The sequence below is a fragment of the Odontomachus brunneus genome, unplaced genomic scaffold (genome assembly GCF_010583005.1).
Source record: "Odontomachus brunneus isolate Ranch 3 - 2012 unplaced genomic scaffold, Obru_v1 Obru_scaffold_310, whole genome shotgun sequence".
Taxonomy (NCBI): Eukaryota; Metazoa; Arthropoda; class Insecta; order Hymenoptera; family Formicidae; genus Odontomachus; species Odontomachus brunneus.
Window position 1 is genome coordinate 142,206 of NW_022639760.1, and position 13,544 is coordinate 155,749.

Below are 13,544 nucleotides of genomic sequence, written 5' to 3' on the forward strand. Positions count from 1 at the left end.
TATATATATATATATATATATATATAATGTGTCATGCGTCCTATATCCTACACATTTGTTAGACGCTGGATGGCTTTACGAAGACCAGGCGCCTAAGCTGTGGAAACGTCAGGAATGAGCATCCTAGTGGCCTGAAAACTACGCTGGTGTGGGCACTTTGTCTTGCAGTTTCGTCTTGGTTGAGTCTGGTTACTGAGGGTCAGTGATGCGCAATACAGCCACCTCTGTGGCACCTTAGCCTCTCCTGACCCTGTTGTGCTTTATACCTCCCATAGGTCCCGCTCGTAATGTTGTCTCCTCCCGGAATTCGTTCCGGGTGGACCAACAGCTAAACTTAAAGCACAACAACCTTAATGCGCCCCTAAGCCCGTGTTCATGGTAAGAAGTGGGGCCAAGAAAGGACCAGCAAACTTGGAGAGTTTTCGGTTGTCATATATATATGAGCTAAGAGCTTAGATCATCCTCCGATCTTAGTTGGCTGGATTATATTCCGATCTTGTCTTCGAATGTCTATTCGAATGTCTACTTCTTACTGTAAAATACTCAATAACTTTGAAACGGCTGATCCAAAATGAGTAAAATTATAGTTCTTTGAAAAGGTATTGAGAAGGACTATAAGAATATGCAATAAAAAAATAGGATGTTCTATTTAAAAAATTCAAGGTCACTTTGACTTCACCTTAACGACGCCAGCCAGGGTCAAACCGATGAGACTATTGAATAGACCTTTTTAAATCCTACAACTTTTATTTGAAACATTTTTCTGTAATACTTATATTTTTTTAGATTTTTCAGGTTTTCCATACTTTCTCCTCACCCTGTATATATATTACTTATATATAGTATTACTTATGTCATACATTTATATACTTATATTTTTCATACAAATATATTGAGGAACAAATATTTTTATAGACAAGTTATTATTTACTTGCATAGTCCAAGTTAATATTTGGAATAAAACATTTATGTTAATGTAAATTATCCTTATTTACATAGAGTATTGATTACTTGATGTAAATAGGGATAATTCACATTTAAGTAAATATCTTTTATTAATATTTTTTATAAATAATATTTATTTGAACCTATTTAAAAAATATTCGGATATAATTTTTTATATAATATAAGGTTTCACTTTTACTATTTATGATGAAAATTACACAGAATCTCAATTCGCGTTATTTTGGTTTAGGCTATTAAAGCTTTACAGCTTTACAATTTTACGCTATTACAGCTTAAGCTTGCCGTAATAGAGCCTGGTCAGATTTACAATTTAGGCGTTGATATATACGATCGTTACATTTTCGCCTAGGGCCTACCTGGATTGTCTGGCTAGAACTTGACAGAAATAAGGAAAATTTGACCAGGTTAAACCCACTTTAAGCGGTTTCAATTTCTACCCGGGAAATTATTTATATTCTCTTCCGATATAGATTGCAACCCGGCTGTTAGAATATATGGACAGTTCATACGCTGTGGTGTTAATAAGCTATCTTCTTGTCATGTGCTTGTTGTATCAAAATTTGCTTGAAATATTATGATCACATCTGGTTGCTGAAATGTTGGATCAGTCGTGTACTCGTGACAAGATCTAGGACGATAGACGGCGATAATCCTTTGATTTCAAGACTTGCAACCATCACAATTTTCCAAATTTATATTTTGAGTTTTTAATTCTTCTCCTGTCAGTACAACTGTTAGCTCCTTTATCCATCATGAAAAATGATGGAAAAGTGTCCAATCCCTCATATATTTATTTTTAATGGAGTTTGCTGATATTACGTGGATAACATATTGAGGTCCTACTCTACATAAGGGATCCATTAACATTGTTTTCCTCATATCATCATACAGCGTAAATGGTCCTGATACATAATCGGAACAGAAAATTGCAAATTTTGTAAAAGTTTTATTAAAACAATCTAAGGGCTTATGAGAACAATGCACGCTATTCAAAAGAAATTCATTCATGTCTTCAGGAAGTTTCGATCCATTAGGAAATATAATTAATCATTCAAATTCTATAGGTATGAGATTTAAAAGATCTAGGTTAAGACACGTCGACAAGTCTTCGCATTTTGATGCATAATCCTTTATAAAGACGTTTTTATGTCTAACGCAATAGTTGTCGGAATAGTATCTTTTACAGCGATATAAATTTTACAGCGATTAATTTGTTGATGACAAACACGACAGGATTTTGGGAAAATGATAATTTGCATTTCGTACGGCTCCAAGCAACGCGGAACCTGTTACGTGATTACACGCAAAAAGTTTTTTCTTGACTTAATCCATTTGGGCGTTCCTGATTGATGAAAGCGCCATTCCGCGCTATCGTTCTCTCTTAAGTATTGTGTTATATGTCCGCAAAATTGCTAGTGTTGTTTCAGATCTATCTGTTTATGCCCCTCACTGCAGTAAGAGATTATATAACAACTATCGCATAATATCGAAATGTTTCTTTTTGTTTTGCAGACGTGACAAATATTTGGGTTAAAGAAATTATTATTACGTCAACTAATATTGCTATCTAACCAAGTATTATCGGTGTTCACTTTTTGCGTATCCGCTATAGTGTCCATGCCAGTATATTTTATTTGCCTGAAGGTAATGGATTTTTATAATTTGTGTAAGTAATTTGTGAAGTAATTTGTGTGTGAAATACGGTGCTTGAGTAAAAGTAAGATAGTTCTCTTTGTTCTCAGTTCAGTTGTATAGTTGGCGACTGTTTCGCGGACACTGAGAAGCTGTTTGCGAGTTTCCTTGAATGTCACGAATATGGTTGACAACATAAATGATATAATGACCTACAAATATCCAAGTTTACAAGTCGAATGTTGCGCATAAACATATATGGAATTCTTGAACAATATATTACTTTTATATTGTATTCTATCATTCCCTAAATAAATAAATCCTAAAAATAATAAATAAATAATATATAATATTTATAATATTATAAATATATAATATAAATGAAATAAAATTAAAATATAAAGAAGAAAACGTGGAGAAAAAAAGGAAATTTGGAATTTTTAAAATGTTATTACTAAATTGATTGATACAGCAGTACGAGTATCCACTTGAAGTAGACCGAAAAATAGGCAATGTGTAAGAATTTTGTAATAAAATTATCTATGTTTTATTGCTTGATTCTTAAAAGAGATTCAGTTTATTGCCTATTGCATTTTTCAAATTTAGCATTAATTACATAGTCTCTTAACATATACCAAGGTCAAGATTGTTGGAGTTGGATTTATAAAAACCTAAATAATTATTATTTCTTTATTATTATTATTACCTAAATAATTATTATTTCTTTATTATTATTAAGTGATACAACATTTTAATATTATTACTTTTGTACATCGCATAAGTATACATGGTCGACCTTGCGGCGCGTTTGTGCACGCATTTTATAAATGCAAAAACTTGTGCACGCAAAAAGCTATCGTGTCTCTTGATTACATTTGAAAAATCTGTTATATTACTAATACAAAGAAAGAAAGTTACAGTAAAATTTCTAGAATCTTTGTATTGTGGAGTACATCGACACGCTGTCTGAATTTATTATCTCCTTCACAAATATGTTACTTATAGGAACAGTGAAATATACTATTAAAAACTTTACTATGTTCGTTAGCGAGAAAAAAACTGTATTAACAATATGTTGAATATATCACAAAGATATATGCATATATTTTCATTTTGATAATAAACAACATATATTTAATAGAAATTTGTTCTATAATAAAATCAACAACTACCATATACTAATAAAATACGATGGGGATGATGGGGATACGATGGAACATATTCTACTTCTTATAATAAAGGATAAATTTACCTAATATTCTCTATCTGTTTACATTTATTTATAAAACTTATATAAAATTTGTGTGTGTTTAATAGATAATTAATCATTTATAAAAAAGATGTAATATCCGAACAAATCTACCTTTTTACAAAAGAGATAAAAAAAGCGCCTAGTTCACGCGCTTACCTGCATGAGTGGAATTATACAAAAATTAATGTTTCTGTAAAAAATATTTTGTAAAATAACACATAAACACGTTAATGAGGAATATTTTTGTTTAAAATTCTATTTTCTACAAAAAATATGATATCAAGTAGTTAGGCCTAGAGTCCCTATAACATCCCAGATAGCACAGAGATGAACAGAAGTTCCTAGAGAATTCGTTTTAAAGAATACACACAAAATTAGAAAAATGAATATCTGAAGAATTCGTGAAGAGAAGTAACCACAATAAATTTGTCTTGAAGTATTCCTCAGAAGTTTATTGTAGCGAATACTTTGCGACTTAATTCCTAGAACACTCTGAGAATTCGTGAGGAATTACAAGTGTTTTATTTATTACAATTCCCAGTAAGCAAGAAACATTAATTAACATTTAAAAACATTGACTTCATGTGCATTGTTTGGACATTTTTTAATAATATTACATTTATATTTTTCACATGTTATTTTGTGATATGATTTTTCTGAAAGTTGTTTAAACGTTTTAAAAACATTACAAAAAATATATTTTTCAAATATTACTTTAACATTTATTTGAGATCAATGCAACATCTTAAAAATATTTCTGCCGATTAAAACGTTATAGCAATCCTATTTCAACATTATTGAAATTCCCAAATCGCAGTCAAAATATGTTCATAATGATGTTTGATACAATATTAAACACCACATATTTGATAATATTACAGGTTCTTCAATATCATTGTAGCAACGTTATATTAATGATTTTTTGCTTACTGGGTTATTTCTTGTGGTTGCGTGCAGCAGATACACATATCATTTCCAGTGCTTTGCGTATTATTATAATTGTATTATTATAATTGGAACTTATTATTATAATTGTACTATTATAATTGGAACTTATTATTATAATTGTATTATTATAATTGGAACTTTCTGCAAATTTTTCAAATAAATTATATGATAAAAAGAAAAGTGATACTATTGAATTGAATCGTAAGAATATGGTTGAATTGCGTTTATATTTTACAAAATGCTACTTTATAACCTAAAGATGTAACTATTTAATATAATTCTTTCTTTATTCTATATGATTCTATTTGATATCTTGTACAATTTTTGGTTCCTTTCTTCTTTTATATAGTGAAAAGCTGGATGTATTTTAATTATTTCAGTTAAAAGAGAACTATTACTCATTAAACATCAACAAACATTAACGTTACATTAATATTATGATTTTCCAATTAACTGTGTAAGTGGTACATATAACATATGTTGTACGTAACAGTTATATTGTTGAGCGAGAATTATAATATTGATGTAACGTTACAACTAAGTTGATGTTTATTGACTATCCTTCCAGCAAACACTATCAGTAACATTACATCAATGTTATAATTTTCTACTTAAAAATGTAAGTAACATGCATTATGTTGCATTTATATTATTGATTAGGAAAATATAACATTGATATTATGTTGCTGTTAGTGTTTACTGGGTTTGTATTTCTCTTTCTATGTATAAACATTATTCTTTTTGAATTCATAAAGTATACATCTATGTTCATATAGTATAACTCTATATGAATACTCTAAGAAGTTCTGAGGAACTCCAGTCATGGTGCATGTAACTTCCTAAATCATTCTTATAGTATTCTTCCACGAATTCCTAAAGAAGTACAATTCAGGAAAGGAGAAAACTTTAGGAACACTTAAAGAATTCATCGTGTTATCTGGGATAGATTCTGCTCAGATAGCATAGAGAATTCAAAAAAAATTCAAAAAGAATTAATTCGTATGTCACTGATTCTGAATTCATTTTCAGATGCGAAAAGAATTCTTCAAAGTTTAGTTCAGTGATAATAATTCTATTTGCACCCAAAAATGAACTCAGAATCGGCGACATACAACTGAATTCTTTTTTAATTCTTTGTGCTATCTGGGTGGTTACTTGCCTAATTTTGTAAAAACATGGCGGCAGTATATACATGTATGTGTATATCCGAACAAACCTACCTTTAAAAAAAAAAAAAGTAAAAAAGATACCAAGTTTACGCGCTTGCCTGTACGAGTGGAATTATGCAAAAATTAATGGTTTTATACTAATATTTTATTTGTAAAAAAAAATATATATATATATATATATATATATATATATATAACACATTTAAAAATGTTAATAAGAAATATTGTTGTTTAAACTTCAATCGTGATAGATCATATCGTTGATAGATCGTGAATATCAAAACGTGATATCTGGTAATTAGACCAAGTGAAAATAATTTACATGTTTCCCTACATGAATAGAATTATATAAAAGCAAATATGTGATCAGTACGTGGTCATTTGAAAAATGGTAGAGGAATTTTTATTCAATTTGATCTAATATACAAGCATACAAATGTCGCCAAATATTGTTATTGTTGTTAAAATTATTGTTAAAATTAATTATTACGTATGTCGCAAAAAATATGATATACAGGGTGTCCGATAACTGATTGAGCAACCGCCGTGTACAAATAGAACAGGTCAAAATAATCATAAAAGTTATATATCGTTTTGAAATTTTCTCAATATTTATTCTGTAATTAATTAAAATGTATAAACAAATGAGCTCACGGGAAGCGGTAGGACAGGCTCTGTGTGTAAAAGAAATGGCTTACCTATTAGCAACGATAAGTAAACTGATTTCGAAGCGGAGTAACAAGCGATACGTATACGTTACTCCACCTCAAAATCAGCTGTTTACTTATCGTTGCTAAGAGATAAGCCATTTCTTTCACACACAGAGCCTGTCCTACCGCTTCTCGTGAGCTCATTCGTTTATACATTTTAATTAATTATGGAATAAATATTGAGAAAATTTCATAATGGTATATACTTTTATGATTATTTTGACCCGTACACGGCAGTTGCTCGATCAGTTACCGGACACCCTGTATATCGCTAAGAACAGAAAATATTATTTTATTCGAAAAATTCACTTACAACAAATAATCAATTAAACGTTTATATGATGTTATTATTGCTAAGCTCTTTTGACATATTAAAACATGACGTTAAATATATGTCATTTAATCGACGTATGACGTTACTGATCAATTACGATTGCATATTGACATCAAAATAACGATTCCTTGCTATTTGGAATACTTCGAATATCCGTTATCAAGAAAAATATTGCAAACCACTGTATATAGTATTATCATTACTACATGAATTTAGCAATATTAACAGCACCTAATAGAATGTTTTCTTAAATCGCTGCATACTTTTCTTTAACACACGGAAAAACTCAGCAGCATATCGTCGCCATATATGAAATACCAGCGGTGCGAGGTTAGGCGCGATTAATCAGTGTCGCCACAGTATTAAAATATTTTTGTCGTTCGAATACGTCCCATCTTTTTAATAATTACAATATCACTCTCTTTAGACATCCTTTTTATAGCACTTTTCTTTTATATTGGATTCAATAACTTAAGTTTTATTAAGTATTAAATCTACATCGTTTACGTATATTCCAGCTTATGTCAATTTTAAGATTAATTTGTAAAAACCCACTTTTATCTATAAAATATTTATTTCTATATTCAAACAAAACAACATTCACTTCGCAATGCATTTCGTATAGAACGTGATCGATAATTGTGCGGTATCCAGGGTTTCTAACTTTTCACGCAATACAAAGTCCACTCCATCCCGACCGGTACTTCCTGTGCAAAGTTAAGTCTATAAATTATACGATACACTAAGGGTTTGTATTTTTTCACACAAAGAGAAGTCCATCGCACGCATGTATTCAAAATAAAATCATTGAAGATATGTCGAGGCTCGTGACTCTAATTACAGGTATCCGATAATATAATACTACCACGTCTCATTAAGTCACGTTTAATTAATATACTGTCTACACAACTGAGTCATATTATTTGAAAATAAATTCGGATAAATAGCACACTAGCAATTTTAAATTCTTTTTGAATTTTCTGTGTTTTCTGGGATTAGTATATAGAGATTAACATTATTAGTTTTCTTTGTCATTTAACCTATACAAATATTAAAATAACTTTGTCAAAAAGTTCATAATTTATAAGACATTTCTTATCTTGTATTGAAAAATATCAAAATATGACTTAAAATATCTCGGAAAATATCCACTTTTAAATTATTTCACTTGAACATTCTTATACACGAAATAACCGAAGGAATCAATTTATGTTAAAAGGACTATATATAATCCTATTTACAAAATTAGATGTAACTTTACATAATCTTAGCAAAGTTACTCAGGTGAGTAGCATCATCAAACGTCCCCTTAAAACCATATTAATTTTGTGTGCAACATTTATCAATGAAACCTTTGGTTTCCGGAAAATCTGAATGCGTAATGTGCGCGTTACGTGTGCAACGTGTGCACGCGTGTGTGTATAAAATCATGCTGTTTTGGGATACTTTCATGCATTTTATGTACTCGTTTATTACTACCAATATATTTTGATTAAAAGACAACAAGACAACAACAACAAAAAAGAAAGAGAGAGCAAGTAAATAAGTCCTTTATTAAAAATTTCAATAATAACAACTCACAAATAATCAATTCAAAAATATCATTAAAATAACAATTCACAAAAAATGGATTATATAAAAACATTCATAATTTAAAAAGCAATCTATCTTTTGTATTTTTTGTATTAACGTTATCCAAGTGATATGAGAATCGCATACAAGGGCTTCAAATTGTTTCGAATGCACGTAAATTCCGATACACAGTTATATGCGAATTACGATAACTGACACGATGTCCATGTAACTGTCTATATGGATACAAGGATTTGAAATTGTTTGGTCCATCATATACAGGTTTTATATTTATATTATTTTTTAGGTAATTTATGTTCTCATCTGCTATATATTGCGATCTGGCTGTTAGAATATATGGACAGTTCATACTTTGTGATGTCAATAAGCTATATTCATGCCATGCGCTCACTGTATCAAATTGTGCTTGAAATATTATGATCACATTTGGTTGACAAAACGTTGAATCATTCCTATACTCGTGATAAAATCCAGAACGACACACGACATTAATTCTTCGATTTCGAGACTTGCAATCATTACAACTTTCCAAATTTATATTTTCAGTTCGTAATTCTTGTCCTATCAATACAACTGTTACATCCTTTATCCACCACAGCAGATGATGGAGAAGTTCCCAAGCATTCATATATTTATATTCAATGGAGGTTGCTGATATTACATGGATAACATATTGAGATCCTGCACGATTTAGAAGATCCATTAACTTTGCTTTCTTTATGCCATCATAGAGAGTGAATGGTCCTGATGCATAATCGGAACAGAAATATGCGAATTTTGTAGGATCTCTTTTAGAAGAAGCGAAGAGCTTATAAGAACAGTGCACATTATTCAAAAGAAATTCATTCATGTGTGCAAAAGATGTCGATACAGTAGGAAATGTAATTAATCGTTTAAAATTTATAGGTATGATATATAAGATATCAAGATTAAGACATAACATCAACTCGTGGCATTTTGATGAGTGATTCATTTGAAACTCTAGTATATGACTAAAGCAATAGTTGTTGGAATAGCATACTCTACAGGTAAATATATTAATCTGCTGATGACAAATATCACATGATTTTGCGAAAATGATCATTTGCACTTCGTACGACTCTAGCCTACGTGGAAGCTGTTGCGCGATTGCAAGCACAAATTTTCTTCTTGACTCAATCCATTGAGATGTTTCTAAATGATGAAAGCGCCATGCTATGCCACTATTTTCTCTTAAATATTGTGTTATATATGCGCAAAATTGCTGGTGTTGTCTAAAATGCATGCATTTATGTTTATAACTGCAGTAAGAGATCATGTAACAATTATCGCATAACATCAAATTGCCACATTTTTTTTTGCAAACATGACAAATATTTGGATTGAAGAAATTATTATAATTATAATCGCCGTTCATCCAACAACTATCGTTGTATAATTTTTCCACATCCGCGGAAATTTCCATGACAATATATTTTATTTACCTGAAAATAATGGATATATTTATTTTGGATATTTTTGTAATTAAAATATGGATTTAATTTATGTGTGAAATACGGTACCTGAGTGTAAGTAAGATAGTTCTCTTTGCACAGTTCAGATGTATAGTTAGCGATTGTTTCGCAGACACTGAGAAACTGTTTGCAAGTTTCCTTGAATGTCACGAATGTAGTTGACAATCTGAACGGTATACAAAGTTATAATGGCCTACGAATATCCGTTCACAATTAGAATATTGCGCATAAAAACATATGGAGTTCTTGAACAATCTGTTATTTTTATATTATATTCTATTATTCCCTAAATAAATAATAAATAAGGCTTAAAAATTATAATATATAATAAAAAATATATAATATAAATATAATAGTGTAGTAAATATATAATATAAATAAAATAAAACTAAAATAAAAAAGCAAACGTGGAGAAAAAGCAGAAATTTGTATATTTTTAAAATGTTATTACCAAACAGTTTAATAGTTTAATAGTTTAATAGTTTAATAGTTTAATAGTTTAATGAATATTCACTCGTAATAACTCCTAAAAATAGGCAATGTTCAGGAATTAGATAAATAGATTCTCCATGCCGCTATTGTTTGACTCTAGAAAGAGGTACAATTTATTGCCTATTGCATTTTTTAAATGTAGTATTTATTGCATAGTCTCTTAACACATATCAAGGTTAAGATTGTTGGAGCTTGATTCATCAAAATCTAAACAATAATTATGTCTTTATTATTATTAAGTAATGCAAGTTTTTAATATTATTATTTTTGCACAGAATCGCATAAGCGTATGTAGTCGACCTTGCGGCTCATGCATCGTTTTGTGCGTACATTTGATGTAAAACATTATTGTGTTTCTTGATTACACTTGAAAAATCAGTTATATGGCCAATATAGGAAGAAAGAGTTACAATAAAAGTTATAAAATTTTTGTATTGTAGAATATAATGACATGCTATCTGAATTTATTATCTCTTTTTCACAAATATGTAACTTGTATTATAGGAATATTTAAGCATTTAAATATTCCTATAAAATCCACTATTAAAAACTTTTCTATGTTTGTTAGTAAGAATAAACTCTATTAACAAACTGTTTCAGTGTTATTGAAGAATATTGCAAAATTAAAAGGAATTTTTCTTTAAAGTAAAACTTACATAATATTTTTTCTGAGTAAAAAATCGATGGGACAAGATGAGAGATATAAAAAGAATATATGTGGACGCAGAGATAGGATTTTACAAGGACGAAACTGCGCCGATAAAAGAAAGTATAAAATATTTCTTATCTTATATTGAAAAATATCAGAATATAACTTAAAATATCTCGGAAAATTTCCACTTTTAAGTTATTTTACTCAATCACTTTTATACATGGAATAACCAGAGGAATCAATTAAAGTTAACAGAACTATATATGATCCTATTTAAAATTAGGTGTAACTTTACATATATAATCTTAATAGTCACTGAGGTCAAGTGAGTAACATTATCAGACGTGTCCTCTTGAAACCGTATTAATTTTGTTTGCAACATTTTGCAGTTTGATCTTCGAGACATTTCAATGCGTAATTTAAAATGAGACATCCTGTGTGTATATATATATATATATGTGTGTGTGTGTGTGTGTGTATGTGCGCGCGTGTATGTATAAAGGCAACATACTGTTTTGTGATGCTTTCATGCATTTGATGTACTCGTTTATTACTATCGACATGTTTTGCTTAAAAGACAACAACAACAATAAAACAACAAAAACGAGAAAGAAAAAGAGAGAAATTAAATAATTTCTTTATTAGAAATATCCACAATTCACAAAAAATAGTTTATATAAAAATATTCATGAGGGCAATCTGTCTTTTGTATTATTTGCAATAATGTTATCAATGCAAATATGTTATGTTAATAATGTTATTAATGTAAGTGATATGGGAGTAGCAGAACTACAAATCGTTTAGAATGATCTCTATGAAGGATATAAATTCCGATAGACAATTACATGCGAATTACAATAACCGACACAATGTCCATGCAACTGCTGTGTGGATAAAGGGATTTAAAATTGTTTGGTCCATCATTTACAGGATTTATATTTATAATCTTTCGTATGTTATTTATGTTCTCCTCTGCCATAGATTGCGATCTGGCTGTTAGAATATATGAACAGTTCATACTCTGTGATATCAATAAGCTATATTCTTGCCATGCGCTTGTTGTATCAAAATGTGATTGAAATATTATGATCACATTTGGTTTCTGAAACGTCGGCTCTCTTACATACTCGTGATAAGATTCAGGGCGACACACGATACTAATTCTTCGATTTCGAGACTTGCAATCATTACAATTTTCCAAATTTATATTTTCAGTTTGTAATTTTTGTCCTATCAGTACAACTGTTACATCCTTTATCCGCCATAAAAGATGATGGAAAAGTTCCCAAGCCTTCATATATTTATATTCAATGGAGTTTGCTGATAATACGTAACATAATGAACTCTTGCACTATGTAAGCGTTTCGTTAACTTTACATTCCTCATACCATCATAAAGCGTGAATGGTCCTGATGCATAATCTGAACACAAATATGCGAATTTCGTAAGATCTGCTGTAAAACAAGTCAACTGCTTATAAGAGCAGTGCACACTCTTCAAAAGAAAATCATTCATGTATATAAAAGGCCTCGATCCAGTAGGAAGTGTAATTAATTGGCTTAAAAAAAGCACAACAAAATTTTTTTATATTTATTATGTAAAAAATTTTTTATTTTTTTTTTAAGCTAATTAATTTGTCTCATTATTCTGTGCAAAAAAGCATTAAGGCAAGATAATCGAAAGATGAATATTTTACGAGATATTTTGTATTCTATGTCAAAGTACGGGAAATTTCAAGTGTTATTACTCAAAAAGTTCTTAACGAAAAAATATTTTATTATAGTGTTTTGGAAAGCTCTCGAGATAAGCTATAAGAATATGTAATAATATATGGGCTATTCCGTTTAAAAAATTGAAGATGACCTTCATATGACCTTCAAATGACTATTTAAGGTCAAACCAATTACATCTTTTTATAGATCCCTTCGAACCAAACAACTTTTATTTGAAAAAATTTTCTTTAAAATGGTTTGTTTTCGAGATATTCAACCGTTTCCAGACTTTTCTAACACCCTGTATATCTCCTTTTTTTCTTTTTTACCTTTTTATTATCACCGTATTTATTCTTCTTACTATTTTTCTTCTAACAATTCAATAATTATTACATTTAGTTCTCCCCCTTCCTTATCCGCTCACCCTCTCTCTCTCTCTCTCTCTCTCTCTCTCTCTCTCTCTCTCTCTCTCTCTTTGGTCCACGCCAACGCTCGATCGGCCAACGTGGCGGCGGCGGCGTCACGACGTATCGAATTTTAATCAATCACCGATAGGGACAGCCAATTCCAGAGCCAATTAACATATTCATT

The 13,544-nt window shown here is 29.9% G+C and overlaps 2 protein-coding genes across 2 annotated transcripts in view; one reads left to right on the plus strand and one right to left on the minus strand.

The window, feature by feature from the left end:
- LOC116853357 (ATP-binding cassette sub-family G member 4-like) overlaps window positions 1–654 on the plus strand; it is a 23,373-nt gene extending 22,719 nt beyond the window's left edge. The window contains exon 3 of the mRNA XM_032834421.1: window positions 63–654. Within this exon, the coding sequence (XP_032690312.1) occupies window positions 63–96 (34 nt within the window). The 3' untranslated portion in view covers window positions 97–654. The remainder of the gene's footprint in view (window positions 1–62) is intronic.
- Window positions 655–8,546: 7,892 nt separating this feature from the next.
- LOC116853359 lies at window positions 8,547–10,626 on the minus strand. Its single transcript, XM_032834422.1, has 3 exons — window positions 10,612–10,626; window positions 10,146–10,383; window positions 8,547–10,067 (listed from the first exon to the last, which is right to left on the minus strand). Exon 3 carries the CDS (start codon window positions 10,046–10,048, stop codon window positions 8,738–8,740), a length of 1,311 nt encoding a protein of 436 aa, XP_032690313.1. The 5' UTR covers window positions 10,049–10,067; window positions 10,146–10,383; window positions 10,612–10,626; the 3' UTR covers window positions 8,547–8,737.
- Between the last annotated feature and the right edge of the window lie 2,918 nt (window positions 10,627–13,544).